Here is a 25,681-nt window from a genome sequence, read left to right as displayed (position 1 = left end):
AGCAGAGGTATGAACTGCTGCTATCTCACTTATATTTCTGCTCTGGGATAGAAATGCTTTTCTTTTTGGATCGCATTTTACAGTGACGGGCCTCTTAAGAGCCCGTCACCGTGAAATGGGCTGGGAGCCTGTAGAGCGTTATTGCCAGGAAGAGGCTTCCGACAGTAATTTATTCAAGGCGGCGGCCCAGCACATCATTTGCACTATAGCTCAGGGCCCCTGGAAATGCGCAGGTCACCTTCGAGAATGTGACGACCTGCCCATTTCAGAAAATGGGTTCTCTAAAAACATCAGATCTGCTTCAGGATTTACATGCCCCATTTTTGGGAGAGCTGTGCCAAAATCTACTGTACTTAAAAATGTCAAAATAGTCACAATATGAGGGAGGGAAAGGGAGAGAAGGGGGGCATGATGTGCCAGATGCAGGGTGATGAGCAGGAAAGCCGAGGGAGGGTCGTGGGCCACAGGGGGAAGCAGTGGGCAAGAGAGCACAGAGGCAGCAGTGGGCCTGAAGTGGAGCGGTGGGCCGGGAAGCAGAGAGAGTGGCGTGCCGGAAATCAGAGGGGGAGCAAAGTTCCCGAAAGCAGAGGGAGCCGTGGGCTGCAGGGGGAGCGGTGGCCCAGTGTGGCCGGAAAGGGGCAGTGAGCTGCAGATTCTGAGAAAGGATAAGGGAAGATAGCAATAGAATGGGCGCATGGATGCAAGATGGACAAGTAGCAAGAAAGAATGAAGGACTCTAGACTGCTGGAGGCATTGAGGAATGCAAGGTGTGAGCTGGGTGTATGGTTTGGCGTGTGGCAGGGACTGCGGAGTGTGAGTTGTGACTTGGAAGTGTGACAGAGCATGTGAGTATGTGCACAAATGAAAGTGAGGGGTTTGACATTGTATGGGGAATTGGGGAGTGTGGTGGGGAGTTGATGAGAGAGGTGTGTGGGTGTTTGAGGGAATGGAGAACATAGAAGGGGAATATTTTCACCATTACAACTGCTAATAATCAGTAAAGCTAATAATATTAAAGGGGCATGCACACTAAACCAAACAAGCAGAGCAAAACAAACTCTCCCATCAAGCCAGGGACATCTAGGACTCTTCCTATTAAGTTGATACAAAAGGTTTAAAAATTGGCTATCTGGATCTCTTGTATCCTTACACACTGCCTCTTTCCTACAATGTGCCAATCTTACACTCTGCAGTCAGTAAAAAATGTTCCACAGCAATGCTGCAATAAATACATTTGTGGGCCACAATTAGCTTTTTAATGCTGCAAAATTGTCCATTTCATATCGCAATATCCTGGATGGTCTGATTATTGGGAGGGGTTTTGATAGCGCTGGGAGGTCAGACTTTGGGCCCTGCAGCCAATCACATTGCTCCTAAATCAGGCTTTATGTAGTGGTAGCTACTTGCTTTTCTCTGGCTAGTGAACTCGGTCTGGTGGTCTATTCCTAGCCACTGTGATTATCACCAAATGAATGCATTGGCATGTGTAGTCAGAGTTGCCACATTTGTAACTAAAAATGAGCGTGCGTGGAACGACTACACTCCTGATTTAGTGTACGAATGGTAGCCTGCCTGGTGAAGAGTGGTGCGGATCGGATGTGCTGTGGGTCGGTGCTTTGAAAGTGATAGTGAGGAGAGGCTGCAGGGTTTAAAGGGGCAAGAAATGGAGCTGAGGAGGTCGGTGTAGATCGGGTGAGTGTGTTTGACTTGCGAGCGCCAGGGCAGCTGGTGATGGGGAATAGAGGTTAGTGGTAGGTGTGTATGCTCCCATTAATGGCCACTGCATGACCCTATAAGCCGCCAGTAATCCTTGATCAATCCCCTCTGGCTGATGAATACCAGTCTTAGGGGCTGCTACGTCCCATTGAAAAACGCTTTGTGAATCAGGCCCATAGCAAGAACGTTGCCTTTCCCGCGCTATTAAAACGTTGATATATGTTCATACGACCATAGTTAGAGTTGTGAAAAAGAGATTAGAAAATGTGACTAGAAGTTACAAATCAATTGGCAAATTACTGTTTTACAATGTAGTTCATTGAGCAAAATACATGTGTTTTTTCAAATAAGACTTTACAATTAGTCTGTAGCAGTGCTCGTATTCGGTCCCGCTGAACCTGCTAATGGCTATGAAAATTCGAGAACTTTGTTCTTTCAGAGGATTATAAACCCGTGTTTAGAAATCAGGACTCTGTGGTAAAGTTGTGGCGTTATATATTGGCTAAGCTCAGCATTTTACATGTGCACAGTATGAAGAAGAAAAAATAACAGGACACTTCATGTAGAAGTGACTACGGGATTGATTTACAAATCGTTTCTCAATGGGATTTTCTCATACTAATGATGTTGCATTTATATAGCGCTCCGAACCCTCGGGCTTCTGAGTGCTGCTTATTATCACCCATGGTGTGGGGTATTAGTTTATAGACCTGAGAACGAAAGTCTGAGTTTGGCTCTGCCGGGATTCGAACCTGCGTCGGCAGCGCAGGAGGTCAAAGGGAGCCCTCTACTCGCTGTGCCATCTGACCGGCAGTGTTGCAAAGCCGGCTCCAAGGGACTGGTGCACAGCGCGTGTTTTTTCTTATTTTTATGGGTGCATCTCATGTAAAACGCGTTGTGAATCACACCCTGACAGCTGTTAGCAGCCCAGCCATGAGCCGCTGTAAAATCGGTCTTAATGCACAGGTAGATGTGGCGTAACTGTTTGTCTAGCAATGGGCCCCGTGCTTACAAGTGCACGCAGCGGTTGAGCGTTAAACCTAGATAGACATGCATGGATACGTTTGAAACATGAGCAACTGTAAAAGAATCCCATTCATGTTGAGGTCTGAAATATGTCGGCAATATGTTGCTTATTTGCCAGGGGTGGTCGCGTGATGCGCCTTTCCTTTGTGTGTCTTTGCTCACCCCGTATGCGTTCAAGATCTCCCGACTTCGGAGTGATTCTTTATTTTTCTTTAAATCTAATCTGTTATTTCTTTATGGTTATTTATAAAGTGTGCACGCCACTGACAACGCTGCTTGAAAGGGCTCAGCGTTCTCAACACATTGAAGTGCACGGGGTACGGCGCCTTTTTGAGAGGGACCAGACGAAAGCCGGGGGGGAGGGGGGTTGCTTTCTAAAAGAATGAAGGGGAGATGTTTTCCATGCTATTGTGAAAGAATAATGCGATGGAACCAGGTTGCTGTGCCGCATAGTCCCTCCCACGCAGCGCGCTCTTACACTGGCGGGGTTAGACGCAGCTTCTCGGACGCATTTAATGTTGGTAGAAGACTTTTTATGGTACGATAATGATTGTTTCTAGATTATTTTTAGGATGCGGTGCATCGGTGCTTCAGTAAATCTGGATACATCGTCAAAAATACACGTATTCCGCACAGACCGGAAATAACTCTACAGCAAAATGCAGTGTTTCCTAAAATTAATCCTGTGTTATTTGTGTTGGCGAGTAAAAATGCCCCGGTCTAGCCTGGAGGCAGCGCAGCCATTACCAATGCTTTACATTCAATATTTCATGGAGGGGTCGAAAGGGCTGCCGGTCTCCCTCGGGAACAGGGAGGCAGCTGCAAAGGTCTAATGAAAATGAAATACGTTGCCAGTGAAAGGATGGCATTCTGATTGTGTGTGTGTGTGTTTGAGAGCCGCAATTACACGTGTCACGCAATAATTAGGCAGTCACAGTGTGGCCCCGGCGGGGCCTTTCTTTTGTTTGCAGATGGTCTGGGAGAACGGCTGCGTCGTCATTGTCATGCTGACGCCCCTCTCGGAGAACGGCGTCAAGCAGTGCCACCACTACTGGCCGGACGAAGGCTCGAACCTCTACCACATCTACGAGGTACGGAAACAAAATGGCGGATTCATCATTTGCAGGGAGGAGCGATGGCAGCTCGTTCATGTAGACGTGTCCACCCCACAGGGACAGCACCACTAGGATGCGAGCTTTCCCCAATACGATATTTGTAAAAGCTCCTGCATTTTGGGCTGACCAGAAATATACCCATACGTTTGATCCCCGTTTATTAACATTCAAAAGAAGTCTCAATCCTTGGACCCGACAAGTGCCTCTGCCTTTCTTGTTAACACCATATCAAAATAGATATTTAGTTTCGTCCACGAGATGAATTGCAGGCGTACTTGTCCTTGTTGCTTTTATTCCTCTCTTCTATATATTCTTTAATCCCGCTGAATAGCCCCTTTCTCCCAATTTTGGTAGATTAAGTAAGTGCGACCAGGGAGACAAAGTGACTCACACAGGATCACACAGTGTGTTAAAGGGGCAGAAAGGAAATCAGCACACCAGTCTGATTGCATTAGAATCCTGGTTCCACAGTGAACAAAGAACAGGGCCACGCCTTTCTTAGGGTTTGTAATGAATGTGAACCAATGATGACACATTTAGGGACCCGAGATGGTGCAACCTATATGGTTTGGCAAAGATCCACAATGGAAGAAAATTGTTGAACATTCTAATTTCTCCTCTACTCATATACTGTCCAATGAAGGGAAGATATTATGTCAAACGCCCTCACACTGGGGGACGTACATGGCTGGTAAATGGCCCATCAGACTGATCATAGGCAGGCCCAAGCGAAGCGAGGGCCTCTGCAAGGTCTGTGGACCGTTACCGGCAAAGCCCACCCCCGACAAGGAGGTGATAGCCATTCACCCCCTGGGGTCCATCCAGGGTTGGAGTGGTTTTATTTAAAAACATTTTTACAGGAGATGGGCTGCGCGCAGTTTGTGTGAGACCAATTTTTTGTTTAAAAAATCAAAACAGATGGCCGCCACATTAGGAAAAGGGACCCAGTCCCTTTTCCATTTCTATGGTGGCAGCCGTTGGCAGGAGGAGCACTGGGACCATAGCCCAAAGCTCCAGTCCAGCAGATACTTTGGGAGGCAGGAAGGGGGATGGGGAAAGGGTATGTTTTGTTTCGTGGATGGTTGTGGGTGGGGGCACGGGGAGGCAACAGGGAGAGACTTCCTGTTGACTCCCCACAATCAAGAAGGCCCCACCTGGGCAAGGGCCTCGGGTGGCTGGAAACTGTGGTAGTACACAGTGTATTATTGCCAGCTGTTCCAACCACCTAATTGGCTGAGCGCCCTTTCCTGGGTGCAAATTTAGTTTATGCATTAGTGCATGTAAAAAAAAAACAGTAATATTACATACATGTGATTCATCAGACAGACTTGTCTCACAAGGTTATTTATGAACTCATATGAACTCATGTACTACTGATAGTCTCAAATGTATATCTAGTCTCGAAAATACCATAAGATTGATAAATTCAGGATTCTCCACCAAAACTGAATCCAATGCCCGAGGCACAGGGCTTAATTTTGGGGGATGTTTGCCAGGGCCGAGCCCCAGCACTTATTTCTGAGCCCCGGCACTTATTTCTGAGCCCTGGCACTTATTGTCTCAGACACAATTTGATTATGATGTGGTGTTTTAGCAACTTTATTATTTTAACGGCCAGTCACATAATAAACCCCCATAGAATCAGAGCAAAACATAAATTATGATTGTGTTTAAAGACTCGCTTAACCATGTGTCTCATGTCAAGACACGACGAGTATGTTATTGTATGTGTATGTTGATTGGCATTTGTAAACCACACATCTGCTGCAGTGAGTACATCCGCCAACCACAATAAACTGGTGGGAGTTGCACCTTTAACTCCCTATATGTTGACAGCATGAGGAGCAGCTATGGGTGATGGCAACAGTGGGCGGGGATCTGTCAAGATGGGCAGTGTGATGGGTGTGTTTAAAACATATTTGATCCCCAGCACTTTTTTTAGACAGTAAGCACTGCCCAGGCATGCGTGAGGATAGTCCAGTCTATATTGGATGCAGCAAATGGCATGCGGCCAAATCATAACTTTGGTAAACGCATTTTGGATTTGGCAGACATTATTGCACTTAACCCGCAACCATACGATCAATTCCCCTGTCTACTGTGAATGGCAGTATGGTTACATATGCATTCTGCGGATCACCTGTTCGCGTTTCCACACCTCAGCAGGTGAAACACAAATCACATGTTAATGTTTGAGACTAAAATATTTATGAACTAGGTTTATGTACCAAACCATGTTTCAATAGTTCTCTTCCTGGAAATGTTCATGAAATCACATACTCTAGTCATACGCATCGAACATTTTAATTAGAAAAAAGAACATTTCCCCCTGCATCAGAACACCTAGTGACACTACTGAGAGCACGAGTAATTTAACCTGGTGCAGAAAACTACATTAGGCAATATTGCACCGACGCCAGCGCCCATTAGGGCAGGCAGATATAGCTCCTACTGGAGGAATCACGAGTAGAGCGCTATTACTTAAAGCAATCATGTTCCATCTTCCCTAGGGATGAAAACGGGCAGCCATTTGCTGATGCAGCTTCAGCGGAGATAAATGTGGGCAGCGTTTGCCTGAGGCATGCACCCATGTAAGTGCATCCTGCACCCCCTGCCATAGCCGAATGCTGTGCCCCCTACTCCACTGCTTGGATGCCTTGGGTGGCCTGTAATATGCTGTATTCACCACTGCGTTCCAAGCACCATTACTGGCCAGTGGGGGCATATGACCCTTTACATAATTTGGCCCACGAGCTGTAATGTGGTAGCCATGTTCAGAGTTGCCAGCATTTACCCGGTAACTGCACACTAACCAAGAACACGCGTGCCCATCTTGAAAGACCTTACAGGGGATGACACCCTAATATTTTGGACTGAACGCCTTCTGCAGGGTTGTTTAGCATCATTTGATTACAAGGACTGAAATGAAAGATACCTCCAGAGCACCTAAGATTGGTTTACTTTAGAGATGTTCCAGGCGATACAGCTCTTGCTTCAACTTCTGCTTTGCCTTCACTCAGGTCAATCTGGTGTCCGAGCACATCTGGTGCGAAGATTTCCTTGTAAGAAGCTTCTACTTGAAAAACCTCCAGACCAACGAGACTCGCACAGTCACACAGTTCAACTTTCTGAATTGGAACAACCAGGGAGTGCCTTCATCCACGAGGTCACTGCTGGACTTCCGCAGGTACAGGACCTCGCCTTTCTTTAGCAAAGCAAGCGATTGTTCCATGCTTAACCTCCATTTCAGTCCCTGCACCTTGCGTGCAGGTCACAAGCCTGTAACAAATGATGCAGGTTTTGAAAGGAAAACAATATCATTTGCTGGAGGCCGGAGTGAGAAGAAGGTGTGGAAAAGGTGTGAATGTTGCTTCTGAAAAGGCCTACAAATAATGAGTGAAATAAGCACAGTTGTTTCCAACTGGCATGGGTTTATTAAGTTAGAACTGTGTGTTTCTTGGTTGAATAATGCAGAAATGTACGTGTGCTGCAGTGTGTTCTTTCCAATCCGACTAATAGCAGTTCAAACACCTGCTGGCTTTAAATGCAGAAGGAAAGAAGCACGGGTTCAGCACTGGCTATATTTGTGTCATTTTGATTGTATGCATTTTACTAACTTCTATAGGGGCCTTATGGTGTAGGGGAAGAACGCAATGAATGGATGTCCCTTTATTCTGTCTCTAGAGGAGACGTGTTTTACCAAGTGCTTAAAAAGGAACCTCTCTAAGGTTTGAGATGATTTCATAGTGTGTGTGGTACAGAATCGCCAAGCTCCCACTAAACACTGTTGTGTAGAGGCCCGGCCAGCCTGCACCTGCACGCCCTTGTACGGCATACTCTGCTATACTGACGGATTGCGTTTAGGAGAATGAGGGGCCTTTTAAATGAGTAGGAGTCTCCTTGCGCATGTCTTGGTGCAGGCGTAGTAAAAGGCGCAAACCGTCCAACATGCAGGGCGAGGGATTCCCAGAAGAGCAGGCAGGACGAGGGATTCCCAGGAGAGCAGGCAGGTCGAGGGATTCCCAGGAGAGCAGGCAGGGCGAGGGATTCCCAGGAGAGCAGGCAGGTCGAGGGATTCCCAGGAGAGCAGGCAGGGTGAGGGATTCCCAGGAGAGCAGGCAGGGCGAGGGATTCCCAGGAGAGAATGCAGGGCACAGGATTCCCAGGAGAGCAGGCAGGGCGAGGGATTCCCAGGAGAGAATGCAGGGCACGGGATTCCCAGGGGAGCAGGCAGGGCGAGGGATTCCCAGGAAGCAGGCAGGGCGAGGGATTCCCAGGAAGCAGGCAGGGCGAGGGATTCCCAGAAGAGCAGGCAGGGCGAGGGAATCCCAGGAGAGCAGGCAGGGCGAGGGATTCCCAGGAGAGTAGGCAGGGCGAGGGATTCCCAGGAGAGCAGACAGGGCGAGTGAATCCCAGGAGAGCAGGCAGGGCGATTGATCCCAGGAGAGCAGGCAGGGCGAGGGATTCCCAGGAGAGCAGGCAGGGCGAGGGATTCCCATAGCAACAGTCTGAACAGCTGGCCTTAGTCTCCTCTCCAAAGCACGTTAGCCACTGAGGTCATCGAGGGACTACAATCTGGTCCTGCCGCCTTGCAAATGTGTACACGTGTTTGGGAAAGCTTGCACTGCTGTGCCTGGTGGCATGGAGGAAGGGTGATATGCATCAGATAGCAACATTTGCTTGGAATCAAACCCTCATTTGCATCCTTTGCTTGAGAAGAGGTCAGGGTTCCTCTGCATTTTATGCTCTGGTGAAACAGCACAGGGAAGCATACATATACTAAATCCCATTAGCCTCTGAGACTGGCACCATAGGCCATACACTGCACTGCTTTGCCCACTACTCCTTCAGTGCCCAGGTAAACATGAACCCCCATATCGCCAGCAGAGGGCGACACTACGGCCTTGAGAACTATAACGGGACCAAAGCACGAGTAGAGAAAATGTGCAGAGCCGAGAGAGACATATATGGGGCCTAATTCACAGAAGCATTCTATAATGGCACACCCCCACTGGAAGCCGCTCTGTGAATCGGGCGCACACATGGAACACAGAAGGAACGCTATTGGGAGATTGAGGGAACCTGTGGGATAGTGGGGAAGCTGGGGGCTGATATGAAGGACGGAGATGTAGAAAGTGAAAGACAGATATACTGGCAGAGAGACATGCGCAGCCAGGGAGAGACTCGGAGACAGTAGAGAAACGGGGAGCGTAAAAGTACTTCCCATACACACAGCGCGGAACAGAAGATGTGGAAGACCGAGGGGGGCATGATATTATCTATGCATTATAGTAATCACTGACCCCTAAAGAGAGACCGATGTAGAACAAGGCTGGGCGAGAACATCTCATGCTAAGATAGAGCACAGGAAGGCAACATAATGAGGATGTTTAGGCTACAGATAGAACAGGTATCAGTGAAGCGCAGAGGAAGGAGGAGAGAACGTCAGAATGGTACTAAGCAAACGACACTAGAGAGGGACCCTGCAAAGTGTTGAATAGGAAGAGGAGCCTTCTAAAGAGAAGATGCAGGCGAGGGCTAACAAACGAATTCAGTTAAGAGGGACCTACAACACAATGAGGAGTGGAATCGTGAAAGCTGGAAAGGTGATGAGCTCTGAGAGAGTTTAGATGGGCAAACAAAGGCGGGAAGAGTGTAAAAAGACACACTGGGCCATTTCTAGGAAGCATTGATTTGCACTGATAGGAACCTAACCTGCAACACTTGTGTCCACAGTCATCCCAAAGAAAGTTTGATTGTTTTTGGTTAGAGGTGTAGGTCCGGCATGGAAATCCGTGGTTCCATGATAGATCACACCCTTTTCCAAAAACAATTGTCAGTGCTAACTGCCATGCATGTGCATGGCGAGCAGCATGTACATGAATCCCCGTGCATTATGTGGGGAATTTGCAGGCGCAAAGACAGGCCGAATCCATGGGGATTGCAGCATCTGTCCAAATGAAACTTCATTGCGGGTGGAAAGGCAAGTGGAGTTCCATCATGGAAGCGGCTGAGGGTCTGGGGGGATGGCGGGAGGGGCAGAAGCAGACCTTCGGCCTTGTTCCCCAGCTGCATGCTGCAAAAGCATTCACATGGTACGCCTTGCTCTGTCCACAGCAAAATGACCCCCCTAGAGTAGAAGAGTCAGTAGGATTAGTTAGGGCCGAGACTGAAAAGTCTGCCTAGTCCACACTTTATATCTGCCACTCACGCCTCTCTCCTCTTCTCTCTCTGCCGTTTACCAGCATCCCAATGGCTGTTCAGTCCAAGTCCTACCCTGTGATAGCGACCACCAGTCTTCCTGGAAGCTTTAGAACTTGCAATGAATGCTATAAAACCTACCACCATGAAAGAATGTCATCCCAAACTCTACTCCACTCATATTTTTCCAAATGTTTCAAGCACATCCAACTGTTGGGCATGTCCATTTAAAATACTTCCAATGTCTCTTGAAAGCACCCTAGTCTGTCCTCTGGTACCTGCCATGATGGCATCCTGCTCGCCAGTCGGTAGTTGCAATGTGGGATCACATGGGAGTGTGCTTCTTTCTTTGCAGGGATGTTCAAAGGTAAAAAAGGTAATTCCTGGGATATTGTTTCAATAAGTTCCACAGTCACCTGGCTTTGTCTAAAACGGCCAACTGCGGGCAAAACCATGCCAGTGTGATCTTTCCTTTCTTTCTGTGACTGCAAGTCCTCTACTGCTCACCAGGCTGCTGAGAAGGTTCACTTGCTTTCAGTTAGGATTGAGGGAAGGGTGCCTAAGCAGGTCATGCGCAGTGCCGGCATGACTCCAGTTCCCACGCAGCGCCTTGGATCAGTGGTGAGTGGTGTCATGAAGATGCTTTATGGCCTAGCAAGCTTCCTGTCTGTACATGTCCACCATAATGAGGATACTTACATGGTCTTGCGACTGCATTATTATTAAAGCAACTTGCCACGGAGGGTGGCCGGGGCATGAATGGAAGAGCCGGTTCTTAGCCTCCATGCCGTCGCATGGCCCTTGGTTCTCTGCCACTCCACTCTGGGACTCGGGGTCAATCCTGAGTACCGCGCTGCCACCAAGAGTGTGCCTAGAAGCCCATTTCTCAGGCCTGACAGGGGCTTGAAGGCAGAAACATTCAATGGGAGTTTAACGAGTGATGACAATGCATGGAAAGTAGAGCTTCTGGGCTCCTAATGTGCGTCTGAAGAACCGAGCGAGCACCTTCCTGCTGGGCTGCCATCTTTGCTCCTGCTCTCTCTGAATGAATGAATGCACTGTAACACATGTCTTGAGCCCAGGTGGAGCACGTTTTGCAATCCATGCGGAGAGATAATTGGCATCACTTGCGACGGCTTTGCTTAAACCTGCCGCTCTTTCTTGGGTGCTCTCTTGCCGCATGCATGGGCCTTTACTCACAACGTCCGCCCACGTGCGTCACGCGCCGAAGACATGCTTGCCGTGCCAGCTCATTAGCGGTTGCCAGTGTCATTTTTGTGATGTTGCAGCTAGTAATATGAGCCCAGTTGCATAGTCACAAAAGTGATCATTGGAAACTGTGACTCCGCTGCAGGGCCGATGCGGGAGAGCCCTCCTCCGAGCCGCTAACGACCTCTGACCTTTGCTTGCTGGTGGTTGCATGGTGGCTTCCCTCCTCAATGAATCACAGCTGGTTTGTATCACTAACCATTCTTCCTGTCTTCGGGGGGCTTCTCGCTGTGCATATCTGTGTCACGTGCTCCCCTGCGGGGATCGGGAGGGGGGTGTCTTTGCTTTGTGTCTAAACCAGAAGTGGAGTTATGGCCTAACGCAGCAAGGGCCTTAACTGGCAAGCCGCGTAAAAAGGCCAAGTGTGTTTAAGCAGCAAGACTGGTCTGTTTGTACTTAAAATGTTTTTTTGTGTTTTAAGGTTGGGAAAGGAGAATACCGTTTGCATGCAAGTAGCATTACTCTTAATGAAACAATCTCTTCATGTTCTTTTCACCGCTGAAATGTTTGCCTCACATCTCAAGTGCATTGACTGCCGAACAAAGTGCCATCAGCATAGACAATAACACACGTGCACGGGAGAATGCACACATTTCCAATCTGAAAACATGTCTTTACATGGTACATGTCTGCAATGTTTCTGTGCTTTGTTTGCTTTCATGCCTGTACAATCGTGTTACATTCAAGTCAAACCCTTCTTCAATCTTTTAAGTTAAGCCACTTCAAACCAAATGTTCATAATTTGTGTTTAAGACAACCGTTTTTCTGGCATAGCTCCGTGGCCAGGACTCATGCCAGACAAGGGTATCGCCTGGTGTCAATAGCATGCCACAGCACACATTTATTTGGTGAAAAAAGTGGCTCACTGTGAAATTAGCAGGTTCTCCACCCAATGTGTTAATATCACTCTATTGTGTTTTCCCTTTATAATCTCAGGCACAAGTCAGGCAAATGGTTAATGGAATGACATATGGTGATTTTACATGTGCTTTGACATGTGTTGACGCGAAGAATGAAGATATTCCCTGTGAAAAAGTACATACCCACAAATCCTGCTTGTGCATTGGTTCTCGGTAACGCTGGGGGTGGGGTGTCGTGGTCTGATTAGCAGGCAAGCACTTCCCACTGCTAATCGTTATACATTTTGCAGGTGATTTTTATAGCTGCCTGTGTCTACTAATGGAATTGTCTGGGATGATCAAATAGCTCCTAGCCATGTCGATTAAGTCAATCGTTGTGCTGTACTGATCATTCGCTTGTCTCAAAACATTCAGATTCTTGCATCTTGTTTTCTTTTAATTTTATTAATCCGTAAATAGGGTTTCTCTTTGCTGAACAGTTCTGAGTATCAAATATCCCTTGGTTTATTACACTGGAAAACACATTAATTGTGTATCCAGGCATATTGTGAAAAAAGACATTTGCATTTTTAGCATGGTGCAAAGTGACTTTGCACTGGCAACAAACACCCTGATTCACAGAGCGGTGCAAAGTTTATTTTTGGAACGCTGCAAATGTACTCTTTGCACCGTGAATCAGGTCCATTTAGGCAAAGTCACTTTGCACCGCACTTAAAATTCCATGAATCAGGCCCATTATTTTTTAGCCCAACAGTCCTTCTGCATATTAGGCAAAATAGCTCCATTGCAATCCTCATTGTGTCGATCTGTGAAGAGCAGTGACACGTATATGTGTGCATACAGTGTTGGCATAGGTTAAATGTTACTGCAACATATTAATTAGAAAAGATTTAAGAAATATGTTTAAATATTTAAAAAAAGGAACATTGTACTGTGGGTATGAGACGGGAGCATGATCTCTAAGCATCCATTAATTAAATAAAATAGGCACAAGTTGGCGAATGTACATAATGCTCAGATTCCACTCTGTTCAATGGAAACATGAATTGCCCAAGAATTAGCAACTTGAGTTTAAGTAAAGATTTTTCTCTTCTAGTTGCAGGACTGTATTATGTAAGGAATTCGTTTGCCAGTGTAAATTAAAACGGATAAACTTAACAGAATCGAATGAAGTGGATGAAAGAAATGAAATGGATGAAACTAATTAAAATGATGCAATGGGTGAAACAGACTTAGTGGATGTAACGGATGAAGCAGATGGAGTGGGTGGCACGGATGGAACAGCCTACTGAAAACTACCATATCACTACCACGCTTTCACTCTCCTTTACACCACTCCTCAACTAGAACACAGCGATACTATGACACATTCGGTATAGCTGTTCTCCTTCTAACACCAGCCTCTTACTCCTCAACATCCTAATTAAGCACAGCTAGCTGAGCACACACCGCTAGCCTAAGCGTCTCCTCAGGCCTAACGCAGCCAGAAATCAGTCTTGGTGTCAACCCTCCAGAATGAACACATATTCCTAACCTCCCAACCACCACACCTACCGCTAAGAAGCAGATATCATGCAAGTGCCACACCAGCTGCACACATCTGCTGCACCCACGCACCTTACGTCTGTCTCTCTCTCTCTCTCTCAACTGACTTGAACTACGGTTCGTGAGGGCGTTCAACCTACCAGCGCTTTGAGATCATACCAATGATACATAAGGCGCTATATAAATGCAAAGTAACATAATATAACATAATGATGAGGCTTTTCGGTTTTCATTTGAAGCTGATAAACCCATGAGAAAAAGTGGTTCCTCAGTTTAAACTGAAAAACATTGTTTACAACCCCTTCCCAAGGTGTCCTAATGTGAGCCAGGATGGAAGGAAGTTTGGGGGTGAAGAGATGGCTGGAGATGGGTGTTGACATACCACTTTAAAACATTGGTTTAATTGTGTTTTAGTGCAAATAACTTTTCACAACCATTTAATTATAACAACTATTAAGTACAAATATCGTATCATATGTTAAAAAAGATATCCGAATATAAAAGAATCATGATAAACTCTTGCAATAAAATGTCAGCTCTTTTAAGTTCCTACATACCATATATCAGTTTAGAAACAATTTCCATAAGATTGATAATAAGACTCTGTCCTTAAAATTTCAATACGTTTTTATAACATCCATTATTTGCCATACTTTAAACAGGCTAAAACACATCTCATCCAAAAGGCCCTTCTCTTAATTTTATCCGGATCACTAACAAATTTACCCAGGTAATTTATGTAAAAATGCCTGTGTGTGACACAAGTTAAAACATGCTGGATGGACTCTGCGGAAGTTTAAATTATATGCAGCCCCTTTCTTAAAGTGTGTGTGGCGGAACCAGGCTGTAGCGCGCTGTGGCGTGGTAAATTGTTTGAACAATCAACTTATGTGCGACTGCTGCAATTTTTATGGAACATTAGGTCAGCCCAACCTGAAATTTGATAAGAGACAGAATGATGCTAACAGAAGAACGTTTTCATCATACCTCAATTAAGTGGTCTTAGCAAAACATTGCAGCGAGGTGTGACTTAGACTCGATACTGTTCCTTGAAAAGGACCAAACTTGTCAAAACGCGTGTAGGTTACAGCAGTATCAACCACAGAATAAAATATTTAGATGCTTGGATTTCGACCAGTCTTTCTGTTATGGGATTGTGACAGCGCATGTTTATGGAAGACCACAGTTGCATCCTTTCTTCAACGGGCTTCCCAAGCCTCAGACCCAATACGATCAGCGTAGGTAGCTGATTTAATCTTAGGTGCAAAATAAATCTTTGTGCCGGGGCTTGGGAGCTTAATATATACTTCTGGGGAGTTCAATAGGTTGTTTGACATACAATAGAAGAAGGGTCCTACTCCCACCTACCCCACGCCCACCTTCCCCACCCAGGATGCCTGAATGCATTCTCCCCTGGCTTCCCTACCTGCTCTGTGACCTTAATAAAAACCACTACATGTTACATGGTTTCCTTTGATAACAAATATATATTTGGCAGTGATCAGGAGGCTATTTTGAGGAATTGTAGATACATTTGAGCCATTTCTGTGGCTGCGGATTCACATCTCAAAATTGGCCACAATTCCTCAAAATAGACATTGACCACTGACAAATAATTGCATTCACAAAAAGGCTTTAAACAAGAATTTTCAGAGTCTTTTTGTGCCACCACACCCTCTTTATTTCACCCTCTCTAATCGGGTTTCAATAAAACTGCGCGGACACCAAAATAAGCTGTAAAACATTTTTATAAAAGAAAGCATTTGTCAGTGGGCATGTGCTACTTTGAGCAATTGTAGCCAATTTTGAGCCTTATTATGTAACCATGAATTCATGTGCCCGAAAAATAAATGCATCTCAAAATTTGCCACAATTCCTCAAAATAGCCCTCTGCTAATGACCGATGCTTTTTATTTTTCAACTAAACAATGATGTAACATAGTTTATGCAGCTTATGTATTTGTGCCCCCAGGATATCTTTGTGGCAATTCCTAAATATATGTAGTGTTAGAATAAGATGTGCACAGGCACTAAAACAAATCTATTGTATCCTTTTTTTGTAAAATAAAATATTTGTCAGTGAACAGGAGCTGTTTTGAGAAATTGTAGCCAAATTTTAACCATTCTTCTGACCACACATTCACTCTGCCTCGAAAATAAACATGGCCCTGAAATTTGCCACACACCCTCTAAACCGCTCCCAACAACTGACACATGATTTTTTAAATTTACAAATAAAAACAATGTAACATTGTATGTATTTGCAGTATCTGCATTCATGCTCTGATGCTCTTTGCTTCTGTTCCCTCACACGTGTTGAAATAAGGAAAACAGGTCAGAAGGAGGTGTCTGCCTAAGGAGTCGATGACAAAGTACATTGTGGCACAGTATCGTTGCACTTTTAAGGCCCTTCCTACTCCAGCACATTGAGGCCCTGACAACCCTCCCCAGTCGCCACTTGAATGCTTGTGTAAAACTATGACTAAACCAGGCAACCTCATCAAAGTATGTTGTTGCACCTAAGTCTTGAAAGAATATTTACAAATTCAAAAGTAATTGTTTAGTGCCACGCAGCTTTGCATTATTATACATTCAGGCTTCTCCTCAAGATGGGGCAAAAACAAACCCACACTTATCCTCTTTTTGCTTAACATATTTCTACAAAGATAATTATGTTTGCCAGGGTGGTTTGCTATGATTTGTTTATAGAGCATTCTTGAAAGACAAAAACACATATTTGTACCAACAAGAGCCTGAAAGATATATGTGGTCACAATTCTATGTTTCAGACTGGGCTCAATTCCCTGCACCATCAGGTAACTGAAGTGCGTGATCTTATGCAAATCATTTTATATCACTGTGACCTATTAGTAAAAAGTAGACCTCTGATTCTGTCAGCATTGAACTCTAAATGCAAACTATCGCACTCATTGCATTGCTCCATAAATAATAACAGTGACCATAGAGTGTCCGGAGACCCCCATAACAAAGGAAGCGTTGCTCTGAATAAACCAACACAACATAACATAAATTGCAAATCAGACATTTTGTTTGTTTTTTAATTTACTCATGTCAATTTCTTGTAATGTTGCTTTCCATGATACCATCAAGTATCAAAGCCTCATGTCACTTCCTGTAACATAATTTTCTGTGATTTCACACTTTACACATTTGAAAATGAGGGCTCCCTCCCACATAATCTGTCACACAGGCCCTCACAAATCATAGAACCTGTCCTGGATATTGATAAAGTGCATAATTCTGTACACAAAATTGCCTACATCCTTTCCAGGAGCAGCATCTCACTGACATCTGATGCTGGATTTCTCAGCAGAAGCGTGTTGTTGACCCCTATTGAGAGATTGTTCCCTCAAAAGACTGTCCATTGAGAACATTGTATATATCTCGTGATTTTTCTATACCAAAGAGTATGTATGTTAATAAACACATGTTATTCATATACGCTGGAAAACACTGTTGCACTCTGTCATCCCCACAAAAATGTATACGATATAAACCGATTTGAAAATTTGTCAAAACACTAGCCAAATTCCCCTGAGATTGACAAAATAAACACTGAAAACCAGAAACCGTATTTATGATGTATTCAGCAAAGGATATCTGTAATATAAATGTTTGGTTATTGCATCTGCTACAGAAATGTGTGCGTGCTTGCAGGTCACACTGAAATCTGGGCAGGGCCTACCCAGGTTTCCACCTTACTAATCCAAACAACTAAGTATCGGAGTGGAGCTGTAGTAGCAGTTAGGGCTCATAGAGCCGCATGACTGCAACAGCAACTTCTAGAAGAAACAAACAGGTGTTATTGGCATTCAATTGTTATTATTGCATGCGTCTCTTCAGGGTCTTATTTTCCCACTCAAGGCATACCTTACACCTGAACAGGAGATTGACATAACCCTACTCGGTGGCATAGTTACATTGGGAGGAATTACTACTTAACACATTGAGTAGTCCTCTTTGGTGGGCTGTTTGACCCCATTGACGTTTTCGTTCTATGCACCCAGTAGAGCGGATGGTAAATCTCTGAAAAAGTAACACCGTCATAGGCCATTGGGCTTCCTGCACCCATCTGAGGCTAGTGTGCATTGCTGAAAGCCTTTTAATTGGAGGTACTTTTACCAAGCCCTTATATGATTTCACTGAATCCAAGCTGTGTGCATTAGGACCCTTTGAACATTGCAAATGTGTGTTTAAATAGTCCCTTATTCCCATTACTTTGCACATTGTGGACTGCGAGAGTAAAAGTCCCTCACTGACGATCAGATAAAGGCACATTTGCTGCATGGTTCTGTCAGGTGTGCACAACAGGTCTTCAGAGGGCAAGCTTCCCTCTCACACGCTTCCCACTGTGCGATCTCTGCAATGAAGGCTTCTGGAGGCAAAGGCCCTCACAGGACCGGCTATTCTCTGCCCGACACTGGTCCTGTTGTCTTCTCACTCCTCCAGTTTCTTCTTCAGCTGCTTATACTACTTTCCATGCTCACTAATGGTCTGCACCTGAGGGGGCCTTTTATGCCTCCCAGTCTCCCCCAAATGTGTGTCATTCATATTAACAAGCTACCTACTTCTGCAGTCTTTGTCCTCTTTGGCCCTCTTCCTTGTCCCAGTACTTCGGAAATTGTGGGACTTGAAGTCCCTAAGGTCCATTCCCCATAATATTCTTTAAAGGAATGTCATAAGTGTCAATCACAAAACTGGATTGTATAGAGGATTAAAGTTCTTTAGAATTTGAATTATTATTCACCGACTTCCTTTCACTGTCCCTTTGGGAGTTATGGGAGCTGCTAGCTCTGAGGCTGCATGGTTTTAGAAGGGTTTTTTATTTCTTCCAATGCCTAAGGGTCTATGATTGCTTTTACCCATACTAAGATGTTCAACTTGGGGAACACAACGATTGCATACTTTGGTCTTGATGAGATGTCCTCCCTAGAGGAAGACACATTCTGCGTCTCATCGCACTGAGCCCTCTCATTCCCCTGGGCCCTTCCGCCTCCCAGGTGATCCTCAGCATAACGCCACCCCCAGGGTCAGGACCAGGAAGCACCTGCCTTTCCCTGGCCACCTGGGAGGAGACTTTAGCCAGGGGCTTAGTGAGGATTCCATAGGATTCATCACACCGTGCACTGTTTCTGGTCTGACTGTGGACATGGCAGAGGCATTCCATGGTTGCCCCTCATATCTCTGTCTACTGAAATAAACATTAAAGCCTCTTGAATGCAGTTGTCACTCTAAGCCTATTTTTATGAAAACTTGTCAATAATGAAAGCAGTCAAGACCTTGAAAAACACCTTGTTATTGATTTTGACTGGACCTTTAGGGTAGAATTCTGTATCTTAACTTTATTAAATGCCCCTTAATTTAACCTGATGAAATTACTACACAAATTGTTGGAAGATATTTCCTTTGGTAAAATGTCCTATGCCTCGTTATGAAACTTGTAAAATATATGCTTATGACGAGTGCCCTAGATGACATTCAAGAGGAGATGGGGGTTAATCATCAGGACAGTGTAAGCTCCCCTACATACTAGTCCCCAAAGTTTCTTAGTAATACAAAAGGGTTTGAAAAGAAATGGAGGACCAAGGGGATACCTGGAAGGGAGTACTTTAAGCACCGTCCAGCACATGGCAACCAACTGTGTTGTATGTTTCATTAACCCAATTTACTATAACCAACCACCGTTTACCCACTCATGGTGGTATGTTTGATTCCTACTCATCTGCCTACATTAACTCTCATTTATGAGGACCATTTTTGGTTGCTTCGGTCATTAGCGTTGCCTAGCCTGAATTTTCATTCATTTTTCCAGCCAGAAAGGTGTGATAATGATAACATTCAGCTACAATGCATGGATTCCTTGTGACTGGGATGTATAGTTCATGCACCTGTAACCTCAGTGGTAGCCATACCAAGATATTTAAATAATTAACCATTTCATGTCATGCATATGTCAGAAAATCGTATAATCCTGTAATTCAAAATAGTAAAATTGTACTTGCAAGACCTACCTAATTTGCAAAGGAAACAATATTTGATATTGACGAGCTTCTTTTTTTTCATTGCAGGAAAGTAAACAAGTGCTACAGGGGCCGCTCCTGTCCCATAATTGTTCACTGCAGGCAAGTATGACTCTCGCAGATTTCCGGGGGTCTTCGTTAGCAGGCACCTGCCCGCTAGCCCACCATGCCAGTCGCAATGTGCTCACTGTCATCTCTCTGCTCGAGATTACAGTGGCTTCCTATGGATACAGCTACTGCAACATGGGTGCATTGCATTGTGTGGGACACTATACAAATAACCCCAGAAGATGAAGCAATATGAAAATGAGTAGGAAAGTACCATTTCTAGTGCGAAAACTAAGGTAAAAATGAAGAAAGCAAAAATATGCCAACTTCAATATTTAATAAAGGTGAGGATGGTTGTAATGGAGCTGCGGGGTGCATCGGCAGATCACCCCCTATTTTGAACTGGCTCTACGAAATTAGTAAGGAAACAAACGCACATTTAAAAAACAAATCCAAATACATTTTTTTAAATATCTTCATGATTTATTTCAATGTAAACTTTATTTTTACCTCTTCATTTTTACTGCTTCATGTTCAGTCCTGGTTATTATTCCCGGTATACTATAGCAGAGCACCGTACATGCATTTAGTGCATAGCTTTGGAGAAAAATCCAGTTTATTCCATTTGCTTCTGGGCACTGGTTTCTGATGAGTTATTGTGTACCTTTTTATTTTTAATTCCTATTTTTATTTAGCAGGTTTCCGAGTTTCATTTAGCAAGTAACAGTGTTTCCTTAGCTTTTTCCTTTGGGTACATGTCGTCCACTACACACCAGAAATATGCCAGATGTGGATCCAGTGGATGCAATTTGTGACTGGAGAACTGAGATTTTAGCCGGTGCTCTGTGCATCAGTGGACTCAGTGGGCCTGATACAAAGTGCATTTCAGCGGGATTTCCCAACTGAAAAACGCGTTTGTAAATCAGCCAAGTTTGTCTGAGTTTAAATTTCATCTGTTTCCACCTGCCCACTTCCTTGAATATTTTAGTGACAATGTGTTTCTCTTGATCACTCACAAGAGATTTACGAGTTCATTTGATGTATGTCTTCAAGGAGTTTCATTCCTTAACCTTCCTATGGAATGTTAGCTTCACACTAAGAATTATAACAGTAATGGCGCACAGCCACTTCTCTCCTCCGACCAAACGTCCGGTCTATTATCAGACAGTAATAACACAGTCTGGTTCCTTGCATTGGTTTCCTCACACACACTGCATTGCTTAATGTGCACATGAATCAAGGTCAAAGCATGACATGCTGTGGGTTGAGCAGGTTTGTGGGGTTGAACGATGGGGTGGTATTCCCTTTAAGATGTACATCTAATCTTTAAATGCCACTTAAGCAAGCGGAGACACACGTTTTGAAAATACATTGTTCCAGTTTGTAGGACATCCTTTTCAAGGAATATTAGGACAAAGGACATATTGCGATGCATAAACAATAGTAATTCAGAGTGAAGTGTGGGTAATCCTCCCTCCTGGCCTCTACCACTCAACTCCTCCTCCTCGGTGACCTCCATATACATTTAGACTCTCCTTGCTCCTCCTCTGTACTCTTCCGTGACCTCTGCGACTCCCTCTCCCTGTCCATCCTCCCCTCTGGCCCGACTCGCTCTGCAGGGCACACACTTGATGTCTTGATCTCCTCTGACCACTCCTCTCTCCTGGAGCGATCACTCACTCCTCTCCTCTCATCTCTCCCTCTCTTCCCCCCCCAAGCCAAACCTACCCCAACACTGCCACCTACCTTCTCAGACATCCGGCCCATGAAGTGTGTGGCAGTTGAGGCTTTTGCCACCACTTTCTCTCCTCCCCTCCACCTTTGGCTGTCTCACATCCTGACACAGCCCAGTCTCTGCTCTACTCTTCAATTTCTGATACGCTTGATGCTCTTGCCCCTGTCATGAGGATCCGTTTGAAGTCCAAAGCCAAGTGCAATTCCTGGTATGACTCTGACCTGGCTACACTTAAACGGAAGTGTAGGGTGGCTGAGAGGAAATGGAGGACTTCCTGTTCATCCTCTGATAAACTGGCCTGTCGCCTGCTACAAAGGCAATACCGACTCTCTGTCCTCACCAAGAAGAGGGTCCACATTCAAGCTCATATCTCTGCGGCATCTAACAACTCGGCCAAACTCTTTAAAATCTGCAAGGAGCTGGCCAACCCTGCTGCAGTCTCTACCCCGCCTGTTGCAATGCCCTTGCCTCTCACTTCATTTAAAAAACCCAGGACATCCTGTCCACCCTCTTCACCCACACCCCACCTCTCCCCTCCCCATCTGTGCTTGCTGACCCTCCTTTAGCCACACCCCCACCATCCTTCTCGTCCTTTCCTCTTTTCTCCCCTGACGAGGTCGCTAGACAAGTCCGATCTATGAAAGCCTTGTCAAAACAGGTTCATCCCTGTTCCTCTAAAACCATCAAGGCCCACATTAACACCCTCGATCTGGCTCTTGCTGATTTTTGCAACCACTCCTTTGCCTTGGGATCCTTCCACTCCCCTCTGAAGCACTCCATTGTGCATCCTCTTCTCAAGAAACCCACAGCTGATCCTTCTTGTCCAGCTAACTATCGCCCAATTTCCATTACTCCCTTTCTTGGCAAACTCCTGGAAATGTTGGCCATCTCTCAGCTTAACCTTCATTCTAATTCTGTTGGCTGTCTCCATGACCACCAGTCTGGCTTCAGAGCTGCCAGAAGCACAGAAACTGTTCTCCTGAACATCCATGAAGATCTGCTATCCAACCTTGACTCTAACATTCCCTCTGTCCTCATCCTCCTCGATCTCTCCTCTGCCTTCGACACGGTCAACCATACCATCCTGCTAAACCGTCTCTGTGAAAACCTGGGTATCACGGATCAGGCTCTGGCCTGGCTGACCTCTTTCCTCTCAGATGGGCCCTCCCAGGTGCAACTTGGGTCCTTCCTTTCATCTATCTTCCTCTCTACCTGTGGTGTTCCCCAGGGGTCTAACCTCTTGCCCTGGCTTTTCAACCAATACCTGGCAACTCTCGCCCACTGCATTGACACATTCTGCTCAAATTTCCAGTGCTACGCTGACGACACTCAACTCATTTTCAGGCTGCCCTCTGCCACCTCCTCTCCCTCTCTCATCTCTGATTGCCTAACTGTCATTCAAGATTGGCGTGCCGCCAATGATCTTTGTCTGAACGCCAGCAAGACGGAGATCCTCCTCATAGGCACACCTTCACCATCCTTTCCCCTCACTCTCTGGCCGGCCTCCCTTGGCCCTCCTCCTACCCCCACCTGCGAGGCTAAGAACTTCAGGGTCATCTTTGACTCCATCCTTTCCTTCTCCGCCCACATCTCTGAGGTCTCTAAAAAGTCAAATTTCCAACTGCACCTCCTCAGAGGTACTCTGCCTTTCCTCTCCTTCCCCCCGAAGCTCATGCTATCCCAAGCTCTGGCTCTCTCAAGCTTGGACTATTGTAACAGCCTCTTTCTAAATCTACCTGCCTCTACTCTCCGCCCTCTGCAACTAATCCAGAACAGGACTGCAAAACTTGTCCTTGGCCTCAAGCGCTGGGATCGTATCTCTCCAGCCCTGAAATCTCCCCATTGGCTCCCAGTGGATGCAATAATTAAATTCAAAACCCTCTGCATTGTCCACAAGGCTTTCTGGGGCCTGGGTCCAAAATACCTTCAGCTATCCCTCCGCAAATACCCCTCTCAAGCTCTTTGCTCCTCTACCTCCAACTCCCTCGGGGTCAGTCGTTTTTCAAAGAAACGAGCTGGGGGTAGATCTCTGTCTTCGGCTGGGGCCTCCCTCTGGAACAGCCTCCCTGCCACTCTAAAACTTGAGGAGAACCATCTTCGGTTCCGGAAGCAACTCAAGACCTTCCTCTTTTCTCCTGCCTTCGCTCCCCTTCTCCCCTGCTGATCTGTTCTCTCTTGGCACCGTGCACCTGTCCACGCTCTGTCCTCTGGGCCCAGGTAACTGCTCACCCTGCCACCCTCCCGCACTGCCTCCGGGCCACCCCTTGCACTGGGGTCTGTATCTGTACCCATACAGCCCCCCTCCTTTTCTTCCTGCACTTAGCAGACCTACCCTGTCTGCTGCCTTAAACCGAGCACTTGCAAATTGCTGGCTGCACTAAAACTGTTTGTTGCCTTTATTATTTATGTATTGTTATTTATCTGTTTCTCCTCTGCTTTGCACTTTCCACTTCTCCCCATTCCATGCACTTTTCCCCTGCCCCTCTCCCATGCACTTGCGCGTTCTCAATGTCACTGGGCCTAGTAAGATCGCTGTTTTGTTCTCCTCTGTTCCCCTCCCTTGCCTTGTCGCACTCTGAAACACTTGTGTACGAGCGTGATAGAAATAAAATATCATATCAAATCATATCATAAATGATTTTACTAGAAGTACATGACTCGAAGTGACTTCACAAGCTCTGTATTTTTCCTGATGAATTTTCAGATTTTTATTACATTCAGTAGCGTCTCTTATGGAACTTTGATCCAACAACAGTTGAATGCATCAGCACTTTATTTCAATTACCTGAAGCCTGGATACATATTGTCGGACTGTAATGCTTGTTAATTGTTCGCAGCACTGTGGAAAGCAAAGGCGTTCTACATCAGTACGCAAATGACACCCAGCTGTGACGTGCTTCTATAAATGCCTTGTCACTATTCAAACGTAGATGACAAGCACATACCTTAAACTCAAACTGGCCGAAGCGGTGGCGGAGTTGCTCTTATTGACAAATCTGACCTCCACACTTGCGCTCTTCATATACCTCCTATCATAGTGTATGGAAATCTTCTTCTAAAATGTAATACTAACCTCCAGACATCCTTCACCATTCTCCTCCTCTATAACCAACCAAAGCCTCCAACACTCCTGACTGACATTCCCCTCCTCGTCACACCATTCCTCAAACCAGCCACCAAATGTATAATACTAGGCGACTTCAACCTGGGGTACAATGATCCTGCGGATCACATAGCCACATCCGTGCTCCAAGCACACCATGACATAAATATCACACAACTTGTCTCTGCCCCCTTCCCATGCCAAAGGGCGAATTCTAGATTGGATTTTAACAACAAATCCCAGCATTGACATCTCACACATCAGCCCAGTGCCCTGGTTTGATCACCACCTGCTTGAATTCAAACTGCATCACGCCAACCTAGCTACCAGCTCGCCCCTAGTGCCAACTCAGATCATGGCCAGAAGCATCCAGAAACTATCACACAACTCTCAAGCCCAACCTGCACACTCTCCTCGACATCTTTCCTCCCGACTGCAAGAGTTCCCCTGCCCTCGCAACCCTCGAGCACCTGAGCCTTCTTGCGACGCTAGATCAGCATGCCCCACTCAAAAACAAAACTTTTAAACCCACCAACACCTGGTTCACAGATGAGTTGATCACGCTCTGCAGAAAGTAAAGAGCCATTGAACATCTACATAACAAGCACCCCACCCCGAGGAATGCCACCAACCTTGCCACCACCTCCAAGACCTACAAGTCAGCAATGTTTGCAACTAAAGCTGCCACCTTTGACAACATAATCACTAATGCAAGTTCCAACACCAAGCAACTATTCGCTATTCTTGCAAGAGCTAGAAAATCCAGGTGCGCTTATCACCCTGGGAACTATTTGCCATTCTGCGAGAGCTAGATAATCTGGGTGTGCCTATCATCCAAGCAAAACCGGACAAAGCATTGTGTACCACCATTCAAACTACCCTTTCTGCTAAAATCAACTTGCTATTTGGCAAAATCACAACCAAGAAAGCATTACTAGCCCCCAAACCCACTCTTCAGAATCTCTCTGATCTGCCTGGCCTATTCACTCCATCACCCTAATTTAGTTGCACCCCTGTTTCTC

The 25,681-nt window shown here is 45.6% G+C and overlaps 1 protein-coding gene across 2 annotated transcripts in view; it reads left to right on the top strand.

Moving 5' to 3' along the window:
- The window catches only part of PTPRN2 (protein tyrosine phosphatase receptor type N2), a 3,479,756-nt gene that overhangs the window by 3,372,697 nt on the left and 81,378 nt on the right, over positions 1 to 25,681 (top strand). For both annotated transcript variants that reach the window (XM_069647979.1, XM_069647978.1), the window contains exons 18-20: positions 3,714 to 3,833; positions 6,878 to 7,044; positions 19,822 to 19,875. In XM_069647979.1, the coding sequence (XP_069504080.1) occupies positions 3,714 to 3,833; positions 6,878 to 7,044; positions 19,822 to 19,875 (341 nt within the window). The remainder of the gene's footprint in view (positions 1 to 3,713; positions 3,834 to 6,877; positions 7,045 to 19,821; positions 19,876 to 25,681) is intronic.

This window comes from Ambystoma mexicanum, chromosome 2q (assembly GCF_040938575.1).
Source record: "Ambystoma mexicanum isolate Mex_15411 chromosome 2q, UKY_AmexF1_1, whole genome shotgun sequence".
NCBI classification, from domain to species: Eukaryota; Metazoa; Chordata; class Amphibia; order Caudata; family Ambystomatidae; genus Ambystoma; species Ambystoma mexicanum.
This window is presented reverse-complemented; position numbering and strand designations above follow the sequence as displayed.